General features: G+C 38.4%; 1 protein-coding gene across 3 annotated transcripts in view; it reads right to left on the reverse strand.

Annotated features, from left to right (window-relative positions):
- Window positions 1-2045: 2045 nt before the first annotated feature.
- XKR4 (XK related 4) overlaps window positions 2046-27132 on the reverse strand; it is a 380957-nt gene continuing 355870 nt past the window's right edge. Inside the window, exons 3-4 of one of the 3 annotated variants that reach the window (XR_004954604.1) lie at window positions 12287-14474; window positions 2046-4681 (exon numbers count right to left, since the gene is read on the reverse strand). Coding sequence is in view for 1 of the 3 variants with exons in the window: in XM_016126191.2 (XP_015981677.2) it covers window positions 13528-14474 (947 nt within the window). In the remaining 2 variants the exon portion in view is untranslated. Of the gene's footprint in view, window positions 4682-5828; window positions 14475-27132 lie in introns of those variants that run through there. The other 2 variants (XR_004954603.1, XM_016126191.2) reach the window with 2 other exon arrangements.

Below are 27132 nucleotides of genomic sequence, written 5' to 3' on the forward strand. Positions count from 1 at the left end.
TAGTCAAGTAAGAGAGGACATGTCGTTCTGGGGGGAATTTATCCAAGATAGTCTCATGGTAGTTTTCCTACTCTTTGTTGTCTAGCATTACTTCTGGCTATGTATGTGTAAGGATGTGTTGATATCAGTGTGTAGCTGGAGCCCTGCGTAAACACTTCTCTGAGATATTTAAAGCATATTTATAATCTGAAAAATGAATCAACTCAGGAGTTCCAAGCAGAAATAGGCTTTACATCCTTTTACTGAGTTGTAGAAGGAGAGATTTGTCATCTTGGGGATGAGAGAGAATCTCACTGTAAACAACACAAAAATCTAATCTTAATATTGTCTATTAAAAATTTTCCTTCCTGGTAGTGTGTTCTAGAACACCACTTGGCAATCACTGGTACTGAACCTGGATATCCAGTATGAGTTTTGAAAAATGTAGCTTAGGGTCAGGCATGCAAAATCCTTAGACATCGGAAGGAGCCGCTTTTAATGAAATATTTGGTAAAATTCAGTTTGGCTAAGAGGAAAATTGTCATTGTATACGAAGCTTCTCAATGTTTGTACGAAAGGAGATTATTTTCTCATTAAAAAGTTGATAATTAAAAAGTTTCACGTAGACCTTTGAAGAAGAATTTCACTTTTATTAAGTGATCAGGAATAATCATGTTCCTTGCTTGGTAATTTATTGCTGTTGTGTTCCTAAGCCACCTCCACCACAGCCTATTCCCAGGCCGTACACAGTTCTTCTTTGTGTTAATACCAGTTATCAAGTGTGAAAGCACTTCGAGAACTCTAATTAACCTTCGCAACACCCCTATGAGGTAGGTAGGTAAGTATCATCTCTCTCTTTTACACATGGGAAAAATGAAATGGAAGGTGAATTTCTGAGGTTAACGTGATAAGGATTCCCAGTCCCCATGTTCCTAACACCAGACCACACCCCTTCACACCCTTGTCTCTAGAAAGGGATATATTCCCTCGTGTTAAAAGATATCATGTCATAGAATATATTTAAGTATATTTAAAACAGTCGTTAGCAGCTCTATTGTCTGGGGGCCTTTCACAGGTGTGAGCCTAGCAAACAAGGCCTGCTTGCCAAGGAATTTATAAAACAAACACAAGTAGCACAGAACAATGACACCCAGTGGCTGGAGGCCTCTGGTACACAAGGTGAAGTGTCCACTTGATTTCCCAGAAAACTTCTGCATCTGTTGGGAGGAGGGACCCAGAAAGGGACTGCCTACCTCATGAGGTCGTTCTAAATTGGCACTAAATGTAGAATTTGACACCGTCAAAACACTACCTAGGAACCTGCAAACTTTCTGATTTTCTCTGGAAATCCTCTCATGACCTTTGCAAAGCTGAATACCTTCCAGGGCTCTGTGTGTCTGCTTCTTGTCAACTAAGTTCTGCATCATAAACGTGCTTAAAAGAAAATTGGTCTGAATAGCTTGCCTGCATTTCTACTCAGCTTCGGAAATAATGAGTGAGATAAGCACACAATTTGGGGAAATACACACGCTTACCAATTCAGAACCAAATCAGATGAAACAGGAAGAAACATCTACAAACAATCACAAATACAAGAGTTGTATGACTATCTCAAACTTCCCTCCTGGAAAGTAAATTTTGCTTTGAAGTGATGTTTTTCTTTTTTTCTGTGACTATAAAGAAAACACTAACATTCTAATATGTGATAACAACTTAGTCCCTGGCTATCAAAATGATATCAACAAACCAAACCAAAGAAGAAAAATTTATTTTTTTAATTTGGGAAAAATAGCTTTCACTTCTGTAGACACCATGAAATTTGCCATGAAATAATTGCATCAAGCAGTTTAAATTATTTTTATGCTTAAATGTATAAGAAATCCTTAAAATTGAAAACACTTATTTGAAGAATAAAAGTTAACAAATTTGTATTTCCTTTGAACAATTCTGTCAAATAAACTTTGCGAATGATTAAAAGTATGTGAAGAGCAGAAGGGCAATTATAAAATTATGAAAGATGAAAAATGGCTGAATTAAAAAGTCCCCCCCCCACCCCCCCTCCCAGAACAAGGCCAAGTGGCAGGCCTCCAGAACTGTCACTCTGAAAGAGGTCTGTGGTACAATCACATCTGAATACACCCAGGACAGCCTCACAAACCTCTCATTCCTGTGTCTGCTGAAAGTAAATAAAAATCGAATAGCATTTGCTCTGCATTATTTATTTCTCTTTGCACAACAAAGAGATTTTTAGCAGCAGAATATCACCAGCAATAGATTACTGCAAAAGAAAGTTAAATTCCATTACCTACAACACCTGAGCATTTTTTGTCTCTCTAGACAACACCAATCAGATGAAAAACTATGATTCAAACATCTGGATTTTCCCAAATATCCAGATGTTTGACATCCCAAAGACCAAATTTATTCCTTGAGTGATCTACTTCTTCACTTTTTATTGAGATGTTTGCATTCATGTGGGCAGTATTTATTTAATAACAGTATAGTGTCTACTTCAGTTTAGTGAAGATAGTTTAGCAATCGTCTGGAAAATTCAGATATTGAAAGCTCCCAATGAAAAGAAATTCAGTCATGAGAAAAAATCAGAGCTTTAGGGCTATCGATAGTCTAGTAGTTTTGACCACTTTGAAAAATTGCTTAACTGTTCACTCTTTTTCACTTCTATTATTCTGAAAATCATTCTCACAAAATTATTTTTTCAGTTTGGGAATAGATGCACGGACTAAGTGATGGCCGCCGAATCAAGATCCAAAAAGTCAAAAAGATTTAGCTAATACTTGTAAATCTGGTTTAGTAAATTTGAACACAAAGTTTCTTGTAATGTCATGATGTGTTTACAATGGGATGATGAATAAGGCCATGGTAACCACGAATCTCATTGTTGTTAAAATGTAGGATAATTCAATGATTCATGGTCTATAAGCAAGAGTACTTACAATTCCTTAGTATACTTCATCTTATAACCCATCAGAGGCTCTTGGCTTGCAGAACTAGCTTTCAGAGTAGGGGCCAATTACCAAGGAGAACTGATGGGGAAAAGTCTCTTTAAGGACAGAGTTAGTCTCAGACGTGAAGCCACTGACATTTCACGATCTTCTCACTTCAGCCACACCTTACTCTTTCATAGACACATCTGCTGTCACAGTTATGAAATGGCAGGGCTACCTTGAACCTCTGTTCTATAAAAAAGGCAAACACTACTGATGAGCCACTGACAAATTTCCTCTTCCATCACCACTTCGGGACCTCTGCATTAATAGAAACCTTTTGTCCCAACATCACTTATAATCACTTTTACTCATGAGACTCCTTTAAGAGGATTGTTTATTGCTCCTGTGTCCCCACAGTCAACCAACTCATTGTTCATCACAGAGTATCTTTGTGCCAATTTTGGCTTTGGATGTCAGGAAATTAACATTTTCTTCAACTTGTTAGTTTCCATTGCCTTACAACTGAAAATAAGTCACATAACGGTAGGTCACTTTTTTACCATTTAATTTCAGTGCTTTTTTCCAAGAGCTAGTCCTGAAAAATGACTTGCTAGAGTAGAGGGTACAGCATGATATTGGCACCTATAACTGGGGCTATCGCTCAGAAGCTCTCAATGTGTCTTAGAGACAATCACCAAGATGATAACTTAGGAAGGAGAAACATCTTTGAAACACAAGAAAAATGATCCCAATTTCTTCTTCTTTTCCTGTTAGATTGCTTGTTAAATAAATCTGATGACTTTCACTCATTTATCTAAGGTTAACTTCTAAAATTGTTATGTCACAAGGTTAGACAGAGAACTTTATAACAACACATGGATGCCTGACTCCTTGTAAACTCTGAAACTATAATGTAAAATAAATTTATTCTTATCTTGCAGCTCAAAGATTTCTTTAAAAACGGAGAAGTGGAAAAGAACCATGACTTTTAATTTGAGATTACCTGTTTACTTTTACGTGCATTAATCATGTTCGATTGGTGATTTTAGAGCTCATAACCAAGATTTTGCAAGGATCTGAGAAGCAACAGGAGAGCCAATTCCACATACAAATGCATCTCAGTTTGAATCCAGCAATGTCATCACCTAGGAAGGCAGGAATCAAATTATTCAATAGCTACATCCATGCAGATTTCACCTCTGATACTGAATTATAAGTTCAATTTTTGTAAATTGGTTATTACAATGCTGACAACGGCACTCTCAAGAAATGAAGGGCAGCAACTGTATTCAGACAGATCAATCATTAAACAAATGACGATGACATTTTTTTTTCATTTCTAAACACAAGTAGATTTGTATCCATTTAGAGTGAGTCCCTATGTCCCATTACCCATTCTCTGAGCTATGCAAGCCCCTGGGAATCCATTGGCTTCGTTTTTCCTTTTATTTTTTTCCAAAGCAGTGCTGACTGGCAAAAACTTAATGAAGTAGATGAATATTCATAGCATGAATGATGAGGAAGCAAGTAGCACAAATTCGTTAGTGCTCTACCTCACAGGGGTCTTTCTCTTCAGGCCTGGGCACATCACAGGATGACATGGACCGAAGGGCTCCTCTCCACTAACTGATTAATTTTCCCTTGCAGTAGCTTGGCTACAATATTACAGGTCAAGAATTTGCAAGATTAAAGGGTCTGTCGAATTAATTAACGCAAATCACCTTCAGTAAAGCTTGACAAGTTCCAAGACGGTTCTGTAAAAAAAGAAGGGAATCAATGGCATCAGCAAATTGAAGCTTTGTGACAGACAAGGCTTGCTTTCTGAGTGTGACTGGCTGACCCCTCTTCTCTTTACTCATGGCAGAGAGAGATCTCTTTTTTTTTTTTTTCACAGAGTACCAAGCCTCTGATTCAGGGCAAGGAAAATGTTTTACCCCAGGCTTTCAAAACATACTTCAGAGATCCATTTCCTTTTCTATGTACAACACATTAGAAAGGCTAATAAGGAGAATTGAATATCTTTGTTTTGTAAAAGGAGGATCTAAAATGACAATTCTTTGATGAGCTGACAGATCTCCTTTGGTTATAGGATGATGCGCTATTGCTCCCAACTTGAAAAGAATAAGAAATAGTGGGTTGGAAAGAAAGCCACAGGTAGCAGGTTAATTGCTGAGTTAATGCAGCTGTACAGAAGAGTTCATTTTTCTAGAATCAAAATGGATTGAAATGTTCTACTGGTTTGTAATCAAAATAGGAATTTCTTAAAATAATAGAAAACTAAAATATATTTTTAGCACACTCAGGGGTATTTTAACACTTACTAAATGAATTAATTTGAAATAATTGAGTGTTGATTTAATATAACTCCATGCCAGAATGCCACAGAACAGTTAAATATCTCTGTTTGTTGATATTTGTAGCACTTAAATGAAATAAGCATTTAATTAGTTCCATATTAAAGCAAATAAAGCAATAGAGATAGAAGAGGGCCACAAGCTTAATTTGGTAGATGGAAGTATAGTAAAAACGTGAAACTTTACATTTTCTGAAATTCTAATAAGAGTAGGTGACAGACTTCAATAACAAGAGAACGTTTTGTGTTAGTGCCGTGCTGGTAATATTTCCCTATCAAGTTGATTAATTAGTTTTGATTTTGATCTGTTTTGTTAAACATGATCTTTGCTCTGCACATATTATGTAACTACACTCTTTCTGTCTTGTGCAATGGCTAAACAGTAGCAGTCATTGGGGTAGTGAATGACTGACAGTGGCATAAACCTAGAAATGGTGCCTCAGGCTTTGTATGGTGATTAAGTCAACTGTTCCGTTGATGCTTAATGGGACTCACCAAGGAATTCTTTGAATTATTCTGTGCTTATAAAAATTAACATACTTTTTTTCTTTTTTTTTCTTCCATAGAGGACCTACAGATTTACACATCCCTGATCAGAATTATTTCAGGGAGGGAAAATTAGTTATGCAAGTTAACAGTTATCTTAAAACAATAAACTCCTTAAACCTGTAAGGAAGCCTATCACTCTGGGCTGTATTGCAGGAGGGACTTGGACTGGGTATCACATCAGCATGTGTACCCACATGGTGTGGGTCTGACTGTCTTGACTCCGGACGGTAACATGACGGTAACATGGATGCTCTTCTGGGCATCAGAAATAGTGCTTTAGCACAAGTTCTCAGGTTACAATAACTGAGTTTTCTGTCTGGAAATTTGTTAATCCTAAATAATTAGTATGCGGGAGATATATCAAATGAAGGATATTTCATGAAATTCAGAAAAGGAGCCTATTTGAAAAATCTTCAGATATTTTAGAGGCATCCTAATATCATGCCTCTTCTTAGAAGAAATTTTCAGGAATATCTTCAAAGTTTATTGAAATATGATTGTTTTGAGTCAAATACGATGTGCCTAGAGTATTCTCATTTTTTTTTGTTGTTGTTGCTTTGTGACCTTGATTTAAAAATATCTAGTGTTGGAATGGCATAAAAGGAAATGATAAAATTACTTTTCTCTTTATAGTCAGTCACGCATTGCTGATTTATCTTTGATTTATACCATTACTTTATGTTTGTCATTGTGTGTGGCAAGTATTTATAGTGAGGTTTACATAATACAATCTTGGAAAAGCTTGTGTTTCTTTATTGATCTACTATAAAAGTAAATATAGATATTTAAAAGAGAAGCAGTGTGGTAGAGCAGAAAAGAGGTTTAGTTGAAGTCCAGAAGACTCTTATTCTGTGACTAATAAGTAAATGTGAGTTGTTGAGATGCACGATTCCTTTTGCACTTGACTGTGAATAACCCAGCATTACTAGTCATACAGATCATGCTTTTTGTTTGAATAAGTGACTAAAGGAATCCTGATTGCAAAAAATACCTGATCTCTTTGAAGCTCAGCTTCATCTGTAAAAGAAGTGTTCTAAAGTAACACTTGGATCTCTTTTAGATGCTATTTTCTGTAGAAATTAGTGACTTCTAATTTAATATAACTTCATGAAAATTTGCTTAAATATTATCAAAGTAGGAAGATAGCTGATCGTATTTAATATGTTACATTCAGATTGATCACCATCAGGGTTGAGGAGTAAATTTTTGGTTTTTTATTGGCTACCTTTCCAGCATCAGTTCAAACAACACCACACATAGCTTACTATACAACATCATTGGATGGGTTCTAACTGTCTTCCTGTAGAATTCAGAAACGTTGCATCTAAGATGAGGAGAAAGATGGCAAAATATTTTATAATCAATTCAACAAATATGTGGCATACATTTGTTATATTCTTTACATCTAACCTTTCAATCTAAGATAAAGTTCCTAGAGTTACATGATGGGTCATGCTAATGGTATAAAAATAAAAATCCTTTTAAATGTTGAATTTTGTGTCCTGTAAGATATTAAATAAATAAAATTTAGGGGAAAACTATGGCAATAGAATAAAGTAATGTCACTTCAAAGATTTGTTGATCTATTCTCTCCCTCTCCTTGTCTTTCTCCCTCTCCCTCTCTCTCTCTCTTGTCAAAGTCTCAAAGTAAGTAGTGGGGTTTAATTATTTTTATGTCTGCCTCACTGAATGACAATAACATACATGTATAGAACACAAGGGAAGAACAATCAGGTTAATGTATATTTATCACTTACTTTAGTGAAGAGTAGGGCCATGGAGGGGGACAGTAGTCTGGGATGGAGGAGTAGCATTTATCTGCCTACTATGAATTAGGGAGTTGAAGTAAAATTCATTTACAGGTAATAGGGACTTCCATTTCTCATCATTGACTTTTTTATTTTTAACTTCTCATTTTGAAAGACATACAACTTTTTTTAATTTTTATTTTTCAATTATAGTTGAATTTTAAATGAATTTTTATTTGAAAAATTTGTCAGACATGATTTTTCCTTCTAAAATCTTGCCAAATCAGGAATAGATTTTGGTGGGAAAATTGTCCTTGGTCTTCTAGAAGGGTTTGTGGTTGTTAAAAGTTGTTACAAGTTTTGTTTAACTCTCAGATCCACTATTTCCTAGTTATGGGACCTTGGCCATTGGTTAATATCTGAGCTTTGGTCTTGTTATCTGTAAATGGTACTTATGTCATAGGTGGTTGTGGGGCTTAAGTGAGATCACATACATAAAGCTTCTTAGCACAGCATTAGGCACATGATAAGCTCTCTTCATCATGGAAAACTTCTCTCACTATGGGGAACTAAACAAATAAAATCTAAGGGGGGAAAAAAAAACAGGCAAAAATTTTATTTTGCCAGTGTTTTTGACATATTATGTTAGTATATATTTATATCAGTAAAATATTTTTAGTAAAACAATTAGACATTCCAGAGACATTAAACTGCCTCTTATTTAGCAGAACATGAGCCACACAAGGTTGACTGAAGGTTTTCCATTTCTGGGCTAGATCATTGTGTACAATATAACAAAAGTCTAATTTTTTTTTTCTTGTGGAGTCTAGAGAAAGAGCTTCAGATGGATGGTGAAACAACATGATGCCTCAAACACTCAAGGGAGAGTTTCTGAACCCCTCATTTCTGTGGGCAAATGGCTGTTTGCCACTTCTTCCGTTTGGCTTTCTGTTGTGAGAGCAGGTTGTATGCAGCTAGCCTAATTGCTACAATTTGCAAAATTAAATGGCTCATCATGTTTTTATACATTTCCACCCACATTCCATAGAGTTTTACTTCTGAGTATGAGTAATTGTACTGTTGAGACTGTTGACACAGGCATGTATTGAATCTTTCCATGTGGCCATTTTTAGAATGGCACCTGGGCAAGACTCCTGTCTATAGAGAGAACACTGCAGTGGACAGTATAGTCTGCCTAAGTGGGGAGATGCAGCCCATCTGTAAGATCAGTTCACGACCTGAGGCAGAGAACGGCCAGAAACTTGGAAATGGGAGTGAGGGGTAAGGATGAGGTCAGCGGTAGAGGAAAATGGCTTGGCTTTAGCCATTTTGAAATGTTTTAGCTTCAGATGGAGAGAGGGGTATTATGAGTCACGAGCTGGCAGAAGCAATCATTTTGATTGTTTTCAAAAGTGACATTGGATTGCTGAAGATAAATGAACATGAGTTGATTTGCATCCATCACTGAAATTATAGAAACAACCACTTCAGTCCTGCTGTGTTTTCACCATGAACTTCAACCATCCTCTGAGCTACGTTTCTGAAAGGCAATCTGAGCTATTTTTAAAAAGGCTTTAAGGAATTCTCCTCAGAAACATAAAAACGTAGGCATGTCATCCAGGCTTTATATAGAAACAGTAATGGCTAATGGGGAAGATGTGTGAGAATGCAGGGGAGCGCATATTTAGTCTAGAAAATGGTTCATTAGAAAAGATATCTCTGGATTCTTGTCTAAACATTGTGTCAGAACTCCTTTCCACTCAACGGCATTTGGTACATTTAAAGGCAAATGTATAACCTTACACAATCCTGGTAAGGACATCAGAGGTTTTCTTTGCTCAATTCAGTTAATTCAGAGAAGGAAACTTTGAAATGACTCAAAACTATTCCCTTCAGCTGCTTAAAAGATGAAATGCTTAAGGAGTAATAAAGCTCATTCAAGCTAAAAGTGTTAAATTTTATCTAGACATTTCCAGCCGAAGTTCACAGGTGTATTGAAGTCTTATAGACAGGTACTATAAGCTCGAGCTGAGGTTGAAAAAGGAGGAGGAACCAGCTTTTTATCTAAAAGTTTATGTGTCAAGGACATACCAATCTTATGCATGAAGGGAGCATATACTTTACCCATTTCACCTATTACTTTATTGTGTGTGTATAATATATAACACACACATTTATATAATATTTTTTCAAAATAGTCATTGAGATTTCAATTATTCCCATTCACTTTTAATTGGTCAGTGTTATCATTTTATTTATTCATAGATCAAAATAAATTGGGCATTTAGAAATTAAGCATAAAAACTTCATTATACTTTATCTTCAGATTATCTTTATATTTTATATTTTGCTAATACTTGAACTAAATATTCTTGCCATGTCAGTAAAAAAAGTTATTTCATTTGTTAGATTCACAACATTACCATAAATGGATAGTAAGTAACCTAGTGTCTGCAAAGTCCATGTTATTGAATTAGACAACACATTGTTGAGTAAAATAATGCAGATGTGAGAAGAGAATTTAAAGGACATAGTCATTTTGGGGGACCAAACTTTGACTTACGAGAAAAAGATTTTTTTCTTCCACACAAATGCTTAAAGTTTCAGTGTGGTTAAGATATATATGTTCTTAATCTCAAATATGGTTTCATTTAGAAATGCTAATTTGAAAGTAAAAAAGTTCATAATATTTTCTTTTAGAAAATTTCATTGTTCTATGCAAAAAGTGAGTATAAAGAGCAGATCTCTCCTCTTAAAGGAATTCAATAAACTCATGCACAGGAAGTTGGAGAGCACAGATTAAAAATTCAGCATTTCCGGTTTGCATGCTAACCGTGGCTTCTTCTTTTTGGAATCCCCAGTTACTCTCTGAGAAAGGTTTAATGGCAGATTGAAAATGAAATCTTAGGAAGAATTAAAATATAATTCAAAAATCAAACTTTGTTCCTTTTGTACATTGACAATGTCTCTTTAAATCCTAATACTTTAAACTCTCTGTTATCTGTGTGTCTAGAAACTAATAGTTGTTATTACCACACAGTCTGATGTCAGTGCAGTGCTTTCAAAATCACGGAAGCAAGATTAAGTCATGATTTACCTTGGAAGTAAATTTTTTTGTTCTTATAATCTTGAGAAAATTTGTAATTAATTACATGTTAGAGATGTCATTTCCTTAACAAAAATTTTCGACTAACTAAAACATCATAATCTTCAAGTACGTTGGATAACAGAGTATTTACAGTATTTGGGAAATCATTAAAAAAATTCAAACTTTGTACACCATCCTGACTGCATTCTCATCTCTAAAACAAAACACAGTACATTTTTTTTAATTCACATAGTACTCGTTTTGACTCTTCACATGTTAAATGAGGGATCAAGTTGAGAAATAATTTAGGACTTACATGATTGAAGAGTGATGGGGCCTGTTGCGTTTGTGTTATTGACACTATTATATTGTTATCTGTTATTTGCTCATGAAATGAAAGGTATAGTTCAACTGAGCAATTCAATTTCCAAAGATCATCAATTAAAAGTTGTCTCAGAAATAATGAAGCTAAAAACTCATGGCTCTGCACAAAAATGAAGAATTTGGCAGCATAATCATGTTTTCCTTCTACAATTGCTGACAAGAAGAATATCTTCCTGGGCCTTTACTGGTGACTAGATAATCTTTTCATATCCAAACAAAAGGTTATATTTTAGTGAAATCTTGCTTGGAGAATCAAATCATGGCAAACTAGAAAAGTACATCTACTGATAAAAATCATCTATTTTTTTAAAATTGCTTCTTTTGTACCGAAAGAAGTCTTAGGTTGAATGCTCTGTCATTTCCTGTGGATGTCATCATGGGGACTTCAGTCTCTGTATGACACACCCATTAGAGGTGGTTGCTAAAGAACTTGACTATTTTAAGTGAATTGGACAGTTCCAATAACTGAATAGTTAAGTTAAACTGACTCGTGTGTGTGTGTGTGTGTGTGTGTGTGTGTGTGTGCGCGACTTGACTAATATTTAATATGTCAGTTGGGTTAATATAAAACCAGGGAAGGATATTTAAGACATCTTCCACTGTGGTCAGGTTTATCGTAATGGATGAATGAAAAGTAATCATTTACATCTTTGATTTCCTGGGAAACAATGGCCAGTCTTGACAAGCCCTTTCTAGGTAAGCTGATTCTCTTGTCACCTGATATTCTGATAGCACCCCTGGCCAGGTTCCTGGGGGCACCGACATTACAAAGAAGGGTGATCTTGCGAGAGACAAGTGTTCTCAATCTGCTGAGGCAGGCTGATGAAATTTGCGGACCAGTTTCTGACATCCCAAGTAATTATGATGCTTAAAGTATTTTAAACGATTCCAGGTCTGTAAAAAAAGTGATGATGCCTATATGTATACCCTATATTTTTTATTACAAAAATATTGAAATAATCCATGAGTTATTCCACTCTGCACCAACTATAAAAAAATACTATCAAAGTTTGACCGGCACTTTTAATGCAACAAAAAGCACCATGACCGAGGACACTGGGAACAGAAAGCGGGGAATGTTTACTTGCTGTACGGAGGTATTTAAAACCAGAAGCTTGTTGTAAGAGTGCGACTTTACAAATGACTCAAATACAAATCTTAGCTGGATCTAGTGATAAGCCCTCAATCAGTTCAGAAGGGTTTTTCATATTCACTGCATTTGTCTGCTCATACTTACTAAAAAGTGTCCCAAAGCCTCTAAAAGACACATCACTTTGACCTTGAATTGGAGGTGGTGGGAGAGTCTATACACAATGGAGAATTTGATTGTTCATTCTAGCTTCTGTTTTCGGGGGCTCACACCACTCATTCTCAGTTGGTCAGGGAGTCCATGTCGGTCCTGTGGTTGGACGATGTTTGGCACTAGAAAGATGGGGGCATGGCGTGTTCTGACTGCTTGTGATCACACAGAGCCACGTACATTCCAAGACTTGAAACGTCCAGTCACAGCCTGGTCCTCTCCCACCGCTCTGCTCTTACCGTCCAGTGTGAGCTGCGCAGGCTGGGAGATCAGGCGCTCATTCTGCCTTGCCCCCTCCCCCGTTTCCTCTTCCTATATTTATTAAATTTTTGTGATTGAATACTGAATCATGATTACCATTTAATTTACATCACTAAGTTATGGAGCTCCTTGGTCTTGCCAAAAGCCATCCATGTGCTGCATAGGATTTCTGTCATAAGAGATGTTCTCAACTGAAAATTTAAAATAAAAAAACAAGTCCTGAAATGTATTGAAAACAAACCATTTTATCAATTCTAATACACGTGTAAACACACTTGAGCTTGCTGTCCACTGGACAGGCTTTTCACGCAAGGTATTGGTTTCCAAATGAGAATGATTTATGAGTTCTTTTCTAAGCAGTACTGTTACTTTTTTTCTGAAGTCTTGAGGAATATATTCTCTCTCTGTTTTTTATATTCCTGTGGGAATCAGAGCTTTGCATCAAGAAAGATCACCTAAGCTATTTTGACAGAGGACTGGTGGTGGATGTGTGTGTTAGTGTGTGTGTGTGTGTGTGTGTGTGTGTGTGTGTGTGTGTGTGTATGACTGGATATATTTTATGCACAGAGCAGTTAATTCCATCAGAACACCCTATTGATCAGAGGCAACATTTTCCATAATCATGGTGCCCTCTGGCAGTCTCTCTGAAAGACAGCGCAGGAGGAGTTGGGCGCATCAAGGAGTCTGCTACCCTGGCACGTCCCTTACAGCTGGAACGGGAGACTCTCAGGGCTGCTGCTCTGAAAGGAGACCAGGAGCAGGGCGTCCGCGGATGGAGCGTGAGACGATGGTCGTGATGATGATCAGACTGAGAGTAAGACAGCTCGCTGCCCTGCTCTCGGGTGAAGTTTCGTTATTGCCACAGCCCTGTTGTCACCCCTCACCTGGATGTCGTGGCTCCTCCAAGGCCCTTTGTTTCATAAAGTGGTTTCGTACTCCAACCGCTCCTGAATAAGGGCATCGTCTTTGTACTGCAGCCTCGGAGGAGACGGGGAGCATTCAAAGGCTAAAATGGCCTTTCGGAGGCTCCGGTCCAAAACGTGTCTCTCCCACGCTGGGTACCTGTTTCTGAACAGGTCGATTTTAATGACAGATTCTTCAATCCGTGGTGGGCGAGATGATGGGGTGGATGGGGCTGTGGGCCTCACTTGAAAGACAGGTACACAGCCGTCCCTCTCTGCGAATTTCTGGTCACGGTCACTGGCAACACTGCGGTTGTTGGAGATGGACCGTAGAGTGCTCGTGGCCACTTCGGGAGGCAGAGTGAAGGCAGCGGCTGGGTCTTCACAAGCACAACTTGGTGACTGCCCAAATCTGGGTCCATTGGGGTGAAAGAAGGCATAATACATCAGCATAAAAACAACGCCAGTTAAAAAGCTGCTGAACACCACACACAGGGCTGGGATGGCAAATGCATCTGCAATTGGGGGGGCCTTGTAGAGATACCAGAGAGCACTCAAGGCTGTGTTTTCCAAAAGGATCACAAAATAGTAAATAAAGAGCCTGCAGCGTGTCCTGCCTTCCTTGACATTGAACCAGCTGAAGATGTAGATGATCCCCACCACCATGTCGAATACAATCTCTTCCCATTTGGTGATACAGAATTCTGTCTCACAGTGGACGATCCAGAAGGTCATGATGCACCAGTGAAGGACGATGAAAATCCCAAAGTACAGCTGGAAAACTGAGGCAAAGAGGGCAAAGGTGATGACCCTGGCAGCGATGGTGAAGAAGTGCCAGCAGAACTGGATGATGACAGCCATGTAGCTGATGGGCTTCTTGTCATCTCGAGAGTCCCGGAGGGCCTTCTGGTAAGAGGCCAAGGCCCAAGCCAAAGACACGAGGGATGCTGCCGCTGTGAAACCTACAAAGGCAAATAAGAAGACATTCTGTCAAAAGTGAGATGCAGCATTGCTTCCTGGAAATAAGTCATGTGACCCTGGGAGGTTGAAATGGCCTAGCTTTGACCTCAGCAAAACTTTTAATTTATTTGGGTTTTAGCTGGACTCAACACTCAGCTGGGGCTCTTAGCGTCTGTTCTCTGTGGGGCTTAACCACATAGAGAAGTCGTGGAGCTAATGGGGTGGAGTTTAACTTTCTGTGTATTGGTGTAAGTAGACTAAGGAGGTAGATTTGTGTGGGGAGAATATGACTGTGGATTGGAGGCTGACAGGACTGGGTTGCTGTTTCAACTTTGCCACCTATCATCTGCATGACACTTTGGATGATTGTTTAAACTGGTGTCTTCATTTATAAAACAGTCTCCGAGGCTCCCTGTCATCTTTGAGAGGCTGTGATTATAAAGGATAAATAACCCCAGGAACCTTGAGGGACTAGCTAGTTTACCTTTTTGCTTCTAAACAAGAATAAAAGTAGTTCATTCACCAAAGAAAATGGACTGTTTCTTAAAAATAACATAAGAAGTCCAGGGAACCTCCTTGGCAGTGTCCTCGCGATATCTGGTTTCCTACAGCTTTCCTATGTTCCTCACTGCCTTTCCCTTAGTAGAAATGTCTGCTCGCTTTCCTCTATTATTGTTTCATAAATTAAAGATAGTACAAAAATCACTTCTCGACCATTTCTTTTATCATTTGATGAGCACCATTTTTTAGCGTTCCTCCTAAAAGTATTTTTCCAAATGTACAAATCATTTTCATTGCTTCCCTCCACTCCTGCTCCACTTACCGTGTCTGGAACATCACCCCTATGGTCCAGATGTGGACGGGGCTCACCCCAAAGCACACTGGCCTCTTTTAGAAGAGAGCTTTTCTGGGGAGTTCCACTTTGTTACTGAAAAAGTATGTCAATTTGCATTGCGGCTGGTTTACTTAACGAGTTGCAGTGAGACATACCAAGACTAAAAATGATTTTGTGTGTTTTCAAGTCCTGCTGGCTTTTCTACCCTATATGTCCATAACCTGGACATAGTATGTTCTTTCTCCCCTATGGAAACAATAGAAGGAGAATAATCAAGAATTTATGATGGAATTCATACTTTTCTTTTTATATTTGAGAGAGAAAAGCTATTATCTATGGTTTTTGAAAATTGAATTTAAAAATGACTCTTGTGGGAAGGAGCAACACTAATTGTTAGAAAAAACTTCGACCTCAATAATCATTTCTTACACATTCTCCTTGATTAAGATGAACTTCAAAAACCAATTATCAATATCAAGAAAATATTTTCCAACAACCACTTCTCATTTCTACTCCCAATAAAGCCAATAAATAGAATGCCAACATCTTACACTGGACCTTCACTATTGTGTGTGTGTGTGTGTGTGTGTGTTTTAATTATCTGGCCAGCACAAAAATCTTTTATTACCATATCTCTCAGGTTGTTAGGACAATATTTTTAGGTCAATTAGAGATCAGCATTCAAAGGGGTCCATGTTACTATAATTTCTATGCTGTGGAAACACCTATATCAGCTATAAAAGCAAATTCAAGATAAAAAGAGAGGGAAAGAGGAAACATTTCAAATAGAAGAAAGAAGGTGAGAAGATGGGAAATAAAAGGTGATGGACTTATGACTATGCGAATGACATATTCATTATTAGGTTAGGATATAAGGACAAAAGGTCATGCCATTTTCATTTCAACACCTTTGCATGGCATAGAGGCCAGTCATGACCTCGCTCCTTATCTGTACCATCAACGATGGTACAGATTGCTTCTTAAATAGACTGTTTGCTCCTTATGCTTTGAAGCTGTGCACTCACTGCTGCCTCTCCACGGGCATGCCCTTCCTTTTTCCCCACAAGCTCACATCATCTAGGACAGCGCTCAAGCACAGCACCAGCTTCAGGAAGATGACTGCATTGTCAGCCAGGCTCAAGAAAATCAAAGAGCAGACTCAATCAGAGTAGTAAGAACAGGGGTTAACAGTTTTACAGGAAAATGTTATTGAAAGATGTTTTTCAAAGCAGTGACAAAGAGTAAAATAATTTTACATACACAGTATCATAAAATTATCTGTTGTTAGAGTTACAAGAATTGGAAGATTAGTTTAGTCCAAATTCCCCTGTAATTTTCATCCCTTTTATTGCTTGTCTTAAAAAAGTAATTCAGCCTGTATTTGACACTCCAGGAACTTGTTAAGATACTATTCTTGCAGTAGAAAAATGACAATTTTTCTATCAGCTTCACCTTTTATGTATCTCACAATTTAAGAAGTCTATCCCAAAGCCAAATTTACATCCATCATGACTACTTCCTTTATGAGTTCTCTGCTTTAGCAACAGTTAGAATTCTTGTTTGTTTGATTTTCCGTTTCTTTTTTTCTTTTGCAATTTGTAAGACAAATATATGCATGAACAGAGAATATGGGGTCATTTTAGAGTTACTCCTTGTTACAAATGTATATCTGCCATGAAACGCTTAGTTTTTTTTTTCTTTCTTTCTCTCTCTCTTTTTTTTTTTTTTTGCTTTTTACACAAATAATGTCGGCTCAATTATTTCAAATGCCAAGGAAGATTCCCCTAGCAAAGCATCGCATTATTATTGGAGTAGAATTATCTGAAACTTCTGATGCAAGTTGGCAAAGAGCTGGAACACAGAACTGTAAGCACTTCTTTAGCTAACGATGCATATTTTAACTTTTAATTTGAAGTTAATTTCAAATTTCAAACTACAGAAAAATTGAAGGATAAACATAGTAAACTGAATATCGGTGTACTCTTTGCCCAGATTGTCATTTGGCCTCTTTCGCATTACCATTTTGTTCTCTCTCTCTTTCTCTCTTTCTCTGAATCATTTGAGAGTAAATTGCATAAATCATGGCTGCTATGATATGAATGCTTATGTTCCCCCAAATTAATATATTGAAATCCTACCTCCTAAAGTTGATGGTATTAGTAGGTGGGGTTTGGGTGAGTTGCTTAGGTTATGAGGGTGGAGCCCTCAACAAATGGGATTAGTGCCTCCTGGAAGAGGCGCCAGAGAGATTCTTAGCCCCTTCCACCTTGTGAGGACAGTGAGAAGGGGCTGGCACTGAACCAGGAAAAGGGTCCTCCCCAGAATGTGAACGGGCTGGCACCTGCATCTTGGACTTCCAGTCTCCAGGACTGTGAGAAATAAACTTCTGCTGTTTATAAGCTACCTAGTCCATGGTATTTTCTCAGAGCAGCCCGAACAGACTAAGGCAATGGCCCTTTACCCTAAAATATATCAACGTCTATTTCCTTTGGAAGTACTCTCAGATAACCACAGTAACTTCATCAACTTTAGTCCATCCAAATTACTATAATACTGTTTTTTGAATCCACCATCAACGTTCCAGTTTAATCAACTGACTTCAACAATATCCATTTTAGGATTTTACCCTCTGGTACAGAATTAAGTCTGGAATCAGATATTGCATTTAGATGTCCTGTCAATTTAGTTTTTCTTAATCTGGAATACTTCCACAGACTTTCTTTGACTTTTATGACGAAATAAACAAATAAATACATAAATACATAACTACATAACTACATAACTACATAAATAAATAAATAAATAAATAAATAAATAAATAAATAAATGAGCATTCCTCTTTTGGGGTTTGTCCGTAGTGTTGCCATGGTTAGATTCAGGTTATGCATGCCAGGCTAGAATACATAATTGACACTGAACAATACTCTTCCTCTCCATATCCTTAAAATACTAAAATATAGGGATTCTTTCAGTAGTCCCAAGAAGTATATAATCTGTCTGTCAATTATTTCCTCAAGAATAATGAACAATATGCCACTCCCGAAAACTCTACCTCTACAATTAAACTACATAAACAGCTACAGAGGACTCAGTGGGATTACATTATTTATTAAAATGTTAAAATAGATGATAAGATCTCAGAGCTTACCTGGTGCAATGATTTCATTTTATAGAAAAGAAACCGAGTCTTACTTCGAGAGGTTAAATGATTTATCTTCCCTCCTTTCCCCTGTTCATCTCTGATGAAAATTGCCCCTCCTGCTTCCTAGAGAGAGGACCCACCAGCTATCCCCTCTTTCTGTTTCAGCTCTCCCTTTCCAGAGCTCCTTCCCCAGTGATTACAAACTTGTAACAAGCCTCCTTCAATCTCAAGAAATGCCTTATACTGGCTTATCTTTTCTCCTTTTTTTTCAGATTTGTTTCTTGCATGGTTTTCCTCGCACTTCTGTTTATCGTTTCCCTACTTTTATCCTGGTGATGCTGGTGATGTTGCCCCTGGACATCTTCCATCCTGAGTGACCGCATGCACTCCCAAGCCTTGAATTATTTTCTCCAATTCAGTAAACATCTAGTCTTCAACTCAAGAGCTGTGTGTCTGGCTATTTACCTGACACCACACAGGCCAAAGATCTATACATACTTGATGTACGAATGATTCAAGTCTTGGAATTATTTTGGCTCTAGAGGAAAGCATTTAGTTTCTCATGGAAAGAAGACAATTCTCCCTCTATGCTCCCATCATTAGTGTGATACCCTGCTCAGAATAAGGGGGAATGTGAATTTACGGATAGGCTGCCACAGTGATAAGAAAATGGTTTTCTGTGTGGCTTGACTGAAATACCATTTTGCAAAGCTACCTAAATCCAGGTGTTCACAATACGTGCCATTTTGGTGCATTGCACCTGAAGGGGTCCAGGATAAACCACTGTGGCATAAAAATTATTTGGAGCTGAAGGCATTTGAGTCTCTAAAATTCCTTATCTGCCTAAAAGCAGAGCCTCCCAAAAGAACTCGATTGTCATAAATCCTCTCCCTGGAGTCAACTCTAATCTTTTCTGGGAGAGAAGTCAGTACCACGTCCTAACAGACATAGACACAAAACGATCACATCTCCTACCTATTTTTCTAAAAGTTCTTTATCTTTTTCAAAAAGTCATTTATTTTTCCATAAATGCCCTTACCACCTTTCTCAGAGTCATTTGTTCTCCCAGGAGCGCCCATCCCCACCCCCTGTCAGAGGGCATATAATCCCCAAATTTTAACCACCTCCTTGAGTGATTTTTCTTTGTGAACTTGTGTGTGTGTGTGTGTGTGTGTGTGTGTATACACAGTACATATGTAATTGCATATGTAATTTATATATTTACATACATAATTACATTTTTTTTTGTCTTGCTAATCTGTCTTTGCCAATTTAATTTGTAGGCTCTCAAGTGCTGAACCTAAGAGCATAGAGGAAAAATTTTTTCTCTCAAAAAAACTCTGTCACTGAATCAAGTCCAGCTGTTCCAGGCATTTTTCTTTCTCATTGTACTGCAGCCCAAACAATTGACCTGACTTTGAATAAAACAATTTAGTAGTCATAAAGTTTGTATGACAGTTTACTCCATCGTTTTGAGCTGGTTTTATATATGTATATATCTTCAGATAAGAATTGGTAAGGGTTATACACACTCTTGGAAACATTCTAATACAAAAATTTTTATTTTAAAACCTCTAAGCTAGGAAGGGGTTACTTCTATCTTCTCAGATCTGTGCATTTGAATTGTTATAAACACTGCTGAGTAACTCAGAGACCAGTTTCTCAGAGGAAAACTAAGATAATTGCTCATTTTGAATAAAGATTTTTTTTCAGTGTTACAAGTCTAATACTAGCTAGTCAGCTAATTAGCATTTCCAAGGGAATGTTTGAAATTGATATCACGTGTCCAAGCAAACAGAAGTTTTGAATTTCTTCGCTCTTTTCTCTTTGCTTCTTACAGATGTATTTTCTCCTTATGATGTTTCTCTTCACGTCCTTTTCTTCCTTCCCTTTCTTCTCCTTCTATAGGCTGGTCTCTTCGCTCCTGTTTCGCCTCTGCTACACAATTCACTCTGTCTTTTCCCCAATTTCCTATTCCCACTGAACAAAAAATGGAATTGAATTATTAAAAAAAATACTGTATTAACGAAATAACATTTGGTATTGATCAAATGTTCCTAAAACTCAAATAAACCCAAAATAAGAAAAGAAGTTATTTTAAATGCCAATGGTCTCCTATGACTGACTACTACTCTTCTTTCTCCTGTGCTCTGAACCTTATGGCTTTGTTCCAAATACAGACTGACTTTCAAGGCCGTCCACAGCGCCCATTAAAAGCACTCATCGCCACTAACCTCTGTTTTTTATCACAAGTAACTCTTTCCTATAACGTTCCTCTAATTGGATCTAAATGCAATCTTAACAAGAGATACAGATAATTTTTTACATTCTATAGCTTAGAGCAGGGGTCCCCAACCCCTAGGCCATGGCTTGTTAGGAACTGGGCCACACAGCAGGAGGCGAGAGAAGCTTCATTTGTATTTGCTGCCGCTCTCCAGCGCTAGCATCACCGCCTCAGCTCCATCTCAGATCATCAGGCATTAGATTCTCATAGGAGCACCAGTCTCTGGTGCTGAAAGTTTTGGGGACCGCTGGCTTAGAGTATGGCTGATTAGGGCTGTGGGAAGGGGTTGTGGGAAAAAGTCTGTTATCTCAATTTGAACATTATTTCCTCTTGGAAATAATGGATAAGGGATTAGTATGGAATATAAGACCCTTGTAAATATTAAAATCCAAAAGATATTTTAACTTTGAAACCTGTAAACTAGGAGGGGGGCTACTTCTGGCCCCTGAATGTAAATGAGTTCTCTCCACGAATCTTTTTCTATCAAGCACCTGTCTTTCTTCAGACCACATATCCCAGTTAATAATCATGTTTCATTTTGTCCTTCTTTAATTATTGTGTTTCTCACTAGAGTGGACTTTTAGAGAAAGATAAGTACCTGCCTCGTTTACCTTACCATTCTCTAGTGCCTTGCACAATGTCTGGCATATATTAAGAATTGGTATGTAGAGAGAAAGAAAGACAGGAAGAAAAGAAGGGAGGGAGAGAAGAAGGAAAGAAGGAAGGAAGGAAGGAAGGAAGGAAGGAAGGAAGGAAGGAAGGAAGGAAGGAAGGAAGGGTATTTTACATATAGAATCAGAACCACAGAGAGAATGAGATATTCACAAAATTTTCGCAATTCTTCATTGCTCTCCAACTTCATTGCAATTTTGTTCTGAGCTGCAAATGCCAAAACACTGTGAAATGAAATCTGCACTCCTGTCATGTTGTTTGTGGTCTGAGTGTAAACAAGAATTCCTGGAAGTCCCCAGAGAATGTTTTATAGGATTTATAGCCTAATTCCCTGGATGTAGGAGGTTCAGAGAATTGAACCAAGTACTCTAATTCTTTGATTCTTCCCCAAACAGATTAAGCCTGTCTCTTTCCTTCTTAGGGAGGGCATAACTGCAGCCCTTCCGCTGTAACAGGCCAGCCAAGTGTTACAGTCTCAGGAAAACACCTGGCCACTGGCCCATGTTCACCACAAAACTGCAGCTGGTGAGAAAGACCTTTCATTTTTAACTTAAAAAAAGTATTATCATGTAAAATTTCAGACATATACAAAAGCAGAGAGAATAATACAACAAATGTACCCTCCATGCAGAATCAACAAAAAGGCTCCTACTGAGTTCTGCAGTCCATCACAAGGGAAGCATAACTTTTGGCCAGCAGCAGGACATCCCCTGATGGAGCCTTGAATTCACCCCTTCCCGAATCCTCCTGCACCTATCCTTCCCTGAATGCTTTTTTCTCTGTACTGACAGAGACAGAGGAGCTATGTTGAAAGCTAACTCGCGGATAGCTGATGTTTTATTGGCACATCTTGGGAAACCTGACCTGGTAGCTCTCTGGTCCACTCTACCTCCCCTGGCTCATCTTGTCTCTGCCTCTCTGCTCCAGCCACATGGCTATCTCTTTATTCTTCACATGCTAAATAAGACCACATTTTCTTCCTAAAGACAAAGTGCTGTGCTCATCCTTGAAAAGTTACCTTCTTCCAGTTAATCCCGGAAGGTCTGTCCAAGCCCCTAAGTGAAATTCAGTTACTTTGTTGTAAGTGCCACAGCCCTGTGCTTGTTCTTGACAGTGCACCTCAGCGCACCTGTCCATCGTTATCTACCTGTGTGGGTGCTGATGAATGTTTCCCAGGAGGGTGGATCTAGACCCTCCAGGTGACCATTGTGTTCCCAGCATCTGTCACTCTGCTTGTGCATCAATTTCTGAAATTAGTACATTTGCTATATGTCGCCGCTCTCATATTGTCTCCCTATCTGACCACCATCTTGGTTACAAACATCTTGACTTCCTTTTTTCACCCTATTTTTCCTGTATGTTAACTTCAACATTTTTACAGGAAATTTAAAATATTGTTTCACCAATAGTTTGGGAATGGTACAGTTCCTAAACCAAAAACCAACAAACAAAAACATTGAATTTTAGATAACAAAATAATGTTGACTTCCTGTAGACAAAAAACTTTATGGTTTCCTTAGTGAATCTGAGGCTTATAATCATAGACAAAAAAAGGAAAGAGCATTTGTTGGGCTCTTGATTTGTGGTTAGTGATGTGCTAGGTACCTACATATTTTGTTTGATTGAAATTTCATCATAACACTTTGAGGCAAGTACTGTTTTGCACTCAGAGAAACAGAGACCTAAAAAGATATTAAATAACTTGCCTAAGTTCATGTAATTAGCGAGGAGGGCAGGCATCAGATTGCATAGATTCCACGCTCCGTCCCCACCGTGGACTGGTTTGGTTATCCGTACCAACAACCAAGATGATGAGGCATAGACAAATGCAGTGAGTTCTTGATTTGCCCACAATGTAAACTCCTGAGATAACATCATGATGGGATGTAGATAACCCTGGAATAGTGCCACCTGTTCAGCATCTGACCCCTAAAGGGCTCTCACCACACCTGCTTCTTTTGTCTCAGAGTAATCATATTTGTTCCCAGGACAAAAGATCCCATTTTGGATCCTTTTCACAACAAGGATCGGAAGCAAAAGCAGCTGGGAGGAAAATCATACACTTCTCTTCTTCATGTTTTCCAAACTAAAACAATCCTCTTAGTTCTCCTGAATTTTCACCTGAAGAAAAATGTTGCCCAGTTTGAGTTGATCCTATGATCTAAGAGCAGCCAGTCACAAAATAAATATCCAGAACCAGAACGGTTTTCCATTTCTTTTGCATGTTTAGAGCTTGTCTCAGTTACGGGTATAAAAGTAGTAGATTCACTTGGCTGGACTCATATCGAATTCACCTAGTTGAAATGATGTAATAAATGAAAAAGAATGTTAAGCCCTTTGTGCTCTCCTCTTTGTTGAGTGTGGCGAAGGTAAGGAAAGTAAGACAAGCTCCACTGGGTCTAAGATGTCCTAAATCTTCTTTCATTGAAACCATTTTATCTCTATGTAAACTTTGTAATAGTTCTGACTAAAAATATTTAAATGCTTTAATATGTTTAGTTTTGGTAGGGATATGCATTCTTTTTTGTAAGCCATTCCGAAGATTTCAACTTCTTTGCAAGGCAAATTGGAAGGCTGCTAAGGTGTTGATAAGAGAGACACTGAATTGAAATAAAAAAAAAAAAATCTTAATATGAATGGAGTAGAAGAATGTTGTTTCACCCCTCCTTCTTAAAAATGCATAGTTATTTCCTTTTGATTGAGAAAAAAATCTCAGGTGATCTCAAATAGCTCCATCTCATATTTTAATTTTTAGTTTTATTATTTTTAGGACTTTATAAAATGTTCCAAGAGGATGAACATTTTGTGTGTGAGACTTTGAAAACATCTAATGTTTTCTCTAGGAAAAAAATCCTGCATGTAAAAGGCAAAAAGTCACTGTTCTTAGTAAAATATTGTAAATTGCATGATTAAATTCATATCGAAAATAAAAAGATGATAGAAATTACTATTCAAAAGACATAAAATAACTAACATAAGATGCTCAATAGAACCTTAATTTCCTTTAGAATAAGTTTATTTTCTATACAATTTAAACCATCACACTATTTTCAATTAAAATTTTTCTTCTTTGGATGGTAGAGGGTGTAGCATGACAAAATAAAGAGTAATAAGGAAGAAAACAGGGATAGAGCCAGACAGACAGAAGCTGTGTCTTTCTCTTGCATGTCAAAGAGGGACATGGCTGGACAAAGGCAAGATTAAAACAATAATTTAAAACAGCCCAACATGTATCAAACAATACTATGTGACTGAATTTCTCACGCCTTCTCATTTATTTCTCACAGCATCACTCTTTTGATGTGAGTATTTCGCCCATTCTATAAATGAGGAAACTGAGGCTTAGAGAGGTGAAATAATCTCACTCAGAGGGTGGCAAACTTTTTCTGTAAAAAGCCTAATAGTTGATAATTTAGGCTTTGTGGGCCATAAAGATCTCTGCATGAGCATTTGGCTTTGCTGTTGTAGTGAGAAAATAGCACTAGACAATAGTTAAATGGGTGAAAAAATAGGCGGGGGGCTGAGTTGGACCCATAGGCCTTAGTTTTCCGACCCCTCAGCCAACCTGTGGACATTTTAACAGGTAGCAGAGTTAGGATTCACTACCCACATCTTCTGCCTTTAAGCTCTTACCCTTTCTCCTTAAATTCATTGAAACATTTTGGACCAATCGTGACAACTGGTAACTTAGGGAACACTGGTGATGTGGTTATAATGTGATGGCTGTCTGAGTCGAAGTCCAGAGGCCCTGTGACCTGCCGACCAAACGAACAAACCAAACTACGGGAAATCTCTCTGTGCAGAAAGGAAATTCTTGAAGTTTGTCTCTTTGCACCTAAAGTTTTCTAATAGAGAGCACAAAGGCCACATCACAAAAACTTGTCGATCATTTCAAGGAAAACAGGCAGGCATTTGCAAAGTGTAGGGCAATACAGCCCACTGGCTCAGGCTGGTCTCCTGTGTGATTTTTTTTCTGTCCCTGTGGGTGGAAAAGCCAGCTCCTGCACCTGGCTTGGCCCCCGAATACACCAGCAAAAGCATCTGAGACAGAATCTTTAGTTGTTTCCCCTTCTTTATGTTCCCTTTGAGGTCTGCCGTGCATGTGAATTTGATGGCCCACATACCACAAATCACCTGCTAGTGTCACGGCATTGACAGGCCTATTTAGGGGGACCTGTAATTTAGGGCATCGATGGGAGAGTGACAGAATCTGGGTCCCCAGGGTTTATAATCAAGTGTTAACTCTCATTAGAACTATTGTCTAGCCACCCACATTCAGAGTTATTCATGCGTGGAGGACTTGGATGGGGGCCCAGAAGGTGACTACTAGTGACCAACTGCGGCTCAGGTAAATGAAACTAAAGAGGGCGAGGCATGCTTGAGGGCAGGCGAAGGGTTGGGCGGCATGGGATGGAGCCAGAGCCAAGGATCTGTGGGACGGTGCTGGCATGTGACGTTCATGAAGACACAAAGCCTTAGGACAATTGCTTAAATGTGACTGCCTACTTTGGAGAGAGAAAGGCAGAAAGAGTGGCTGCGATGGGAGCATTTCTGAAGGAGAAATCATGGAGGGAACACGTGACCACGCCCATTTGTAGAGAGAACGTGTGGTTGGCGCCGCCTTCCGACAACAAGGGTTTGCATCTAGAAAGCCCAAATTCAGGTCCTTCCTCTCTATCCCTCCCTCGATCCTTTCCTCTTACAAGTATTTGCTGAACATTTATTAAGTGTCAGGCACTGAGGACACAAAGGCACTAGGAACTGCAAGGCAGTGTGGGAGACAGACGTGTATTGGCGGCACACAGATTTACAACCTGGTGAACAGAGTGTAGAAAAGAGAAACAGCCTCTGTGTCAGGGTTTTGTTTGGGAGGGAAAGGCAGCCCAGGAAGAGATGGAGAGTGTTAATGCTAGTTGGTGCGGCAGAGGTCGATGTGGGGCGTTTGAGGAGGAACAGGAAGCCGGCCAGAGGACCATGAAAACAATATACCTGACCCAGGACTTGGACTTGGGCCTCATGCAGCAGGCAATGGCACCTACAGTAGCCTCAGGGTAAGGTGTGTGAACCGTGAGGCGGCAGGGTGCCTAGAGGGGAGAAAGGTCCAGGCAGAGGTGGGATGCCTTTCAATACACCCAGGGGAGATAGTGGTGAGGGGGCGGGGGGCTTCATACCTCCTGGCTGGGTGACTAGGCAAGTCACTTGATTTTACCTGTTCTAAATAGGTTTGAGCTAGAATTAAAGAAATAGTGTCCATTAAAGTACACTGTGGACAGAAAACTTTCTATATAAATACTAGCCATTCCAAATCCTAGCTCTTTTCTTTTAATTTTGCCCCTTCTATCCCCCAGGAGCTCTTTTATCCTTGAATTTAAAGAACGTTTTAACTGGGGGACATTCGCTTCAACAGAATAACAGGACAGAAAAAGAATAGCATAAAAGGTACAAGCTACAGGGTAAAAAATTTTTTTCTCTTTACAGAAATTAAAAAAAAATTCTTCTGACAGTATGCTATTTCTAAAAATGACTTTAAAGCAGGAGGAAAAAATAGTTGGCATTATTTACGTAGGTGGACTATGTACTTCATTTTTTGGGGGGGGAGGGGATTAAAGGCCAATAAAATAAAGGCCACTCAGTTGGAAAGAAGGAAAAATGTGAGAGAAACGGTTTCAGGGTTTGCAGAAAAGTACGAGGCACGTATAGGTTTTGGCAGCCTGGTCTTGGGAAAGC

The sequence above is a fragment of the Rousettus aegyptiacus genome, unplaced genomic scaffold (assembly GCF_014176215.1).
Source record: "Rousettus aegyptiacus isolate mRouAeg1 unplaced genomic scaffold, mRouAeg1.p scaffold_m13_p_15, whole genome shotgun sequence".
NCBI classification, from domain to species: Eukaryota; Metazoa; Chordata; class Mammalia; order Chiroptera; family Pteropodidae; genus Rousettus; species Rousettus aegyptiacus.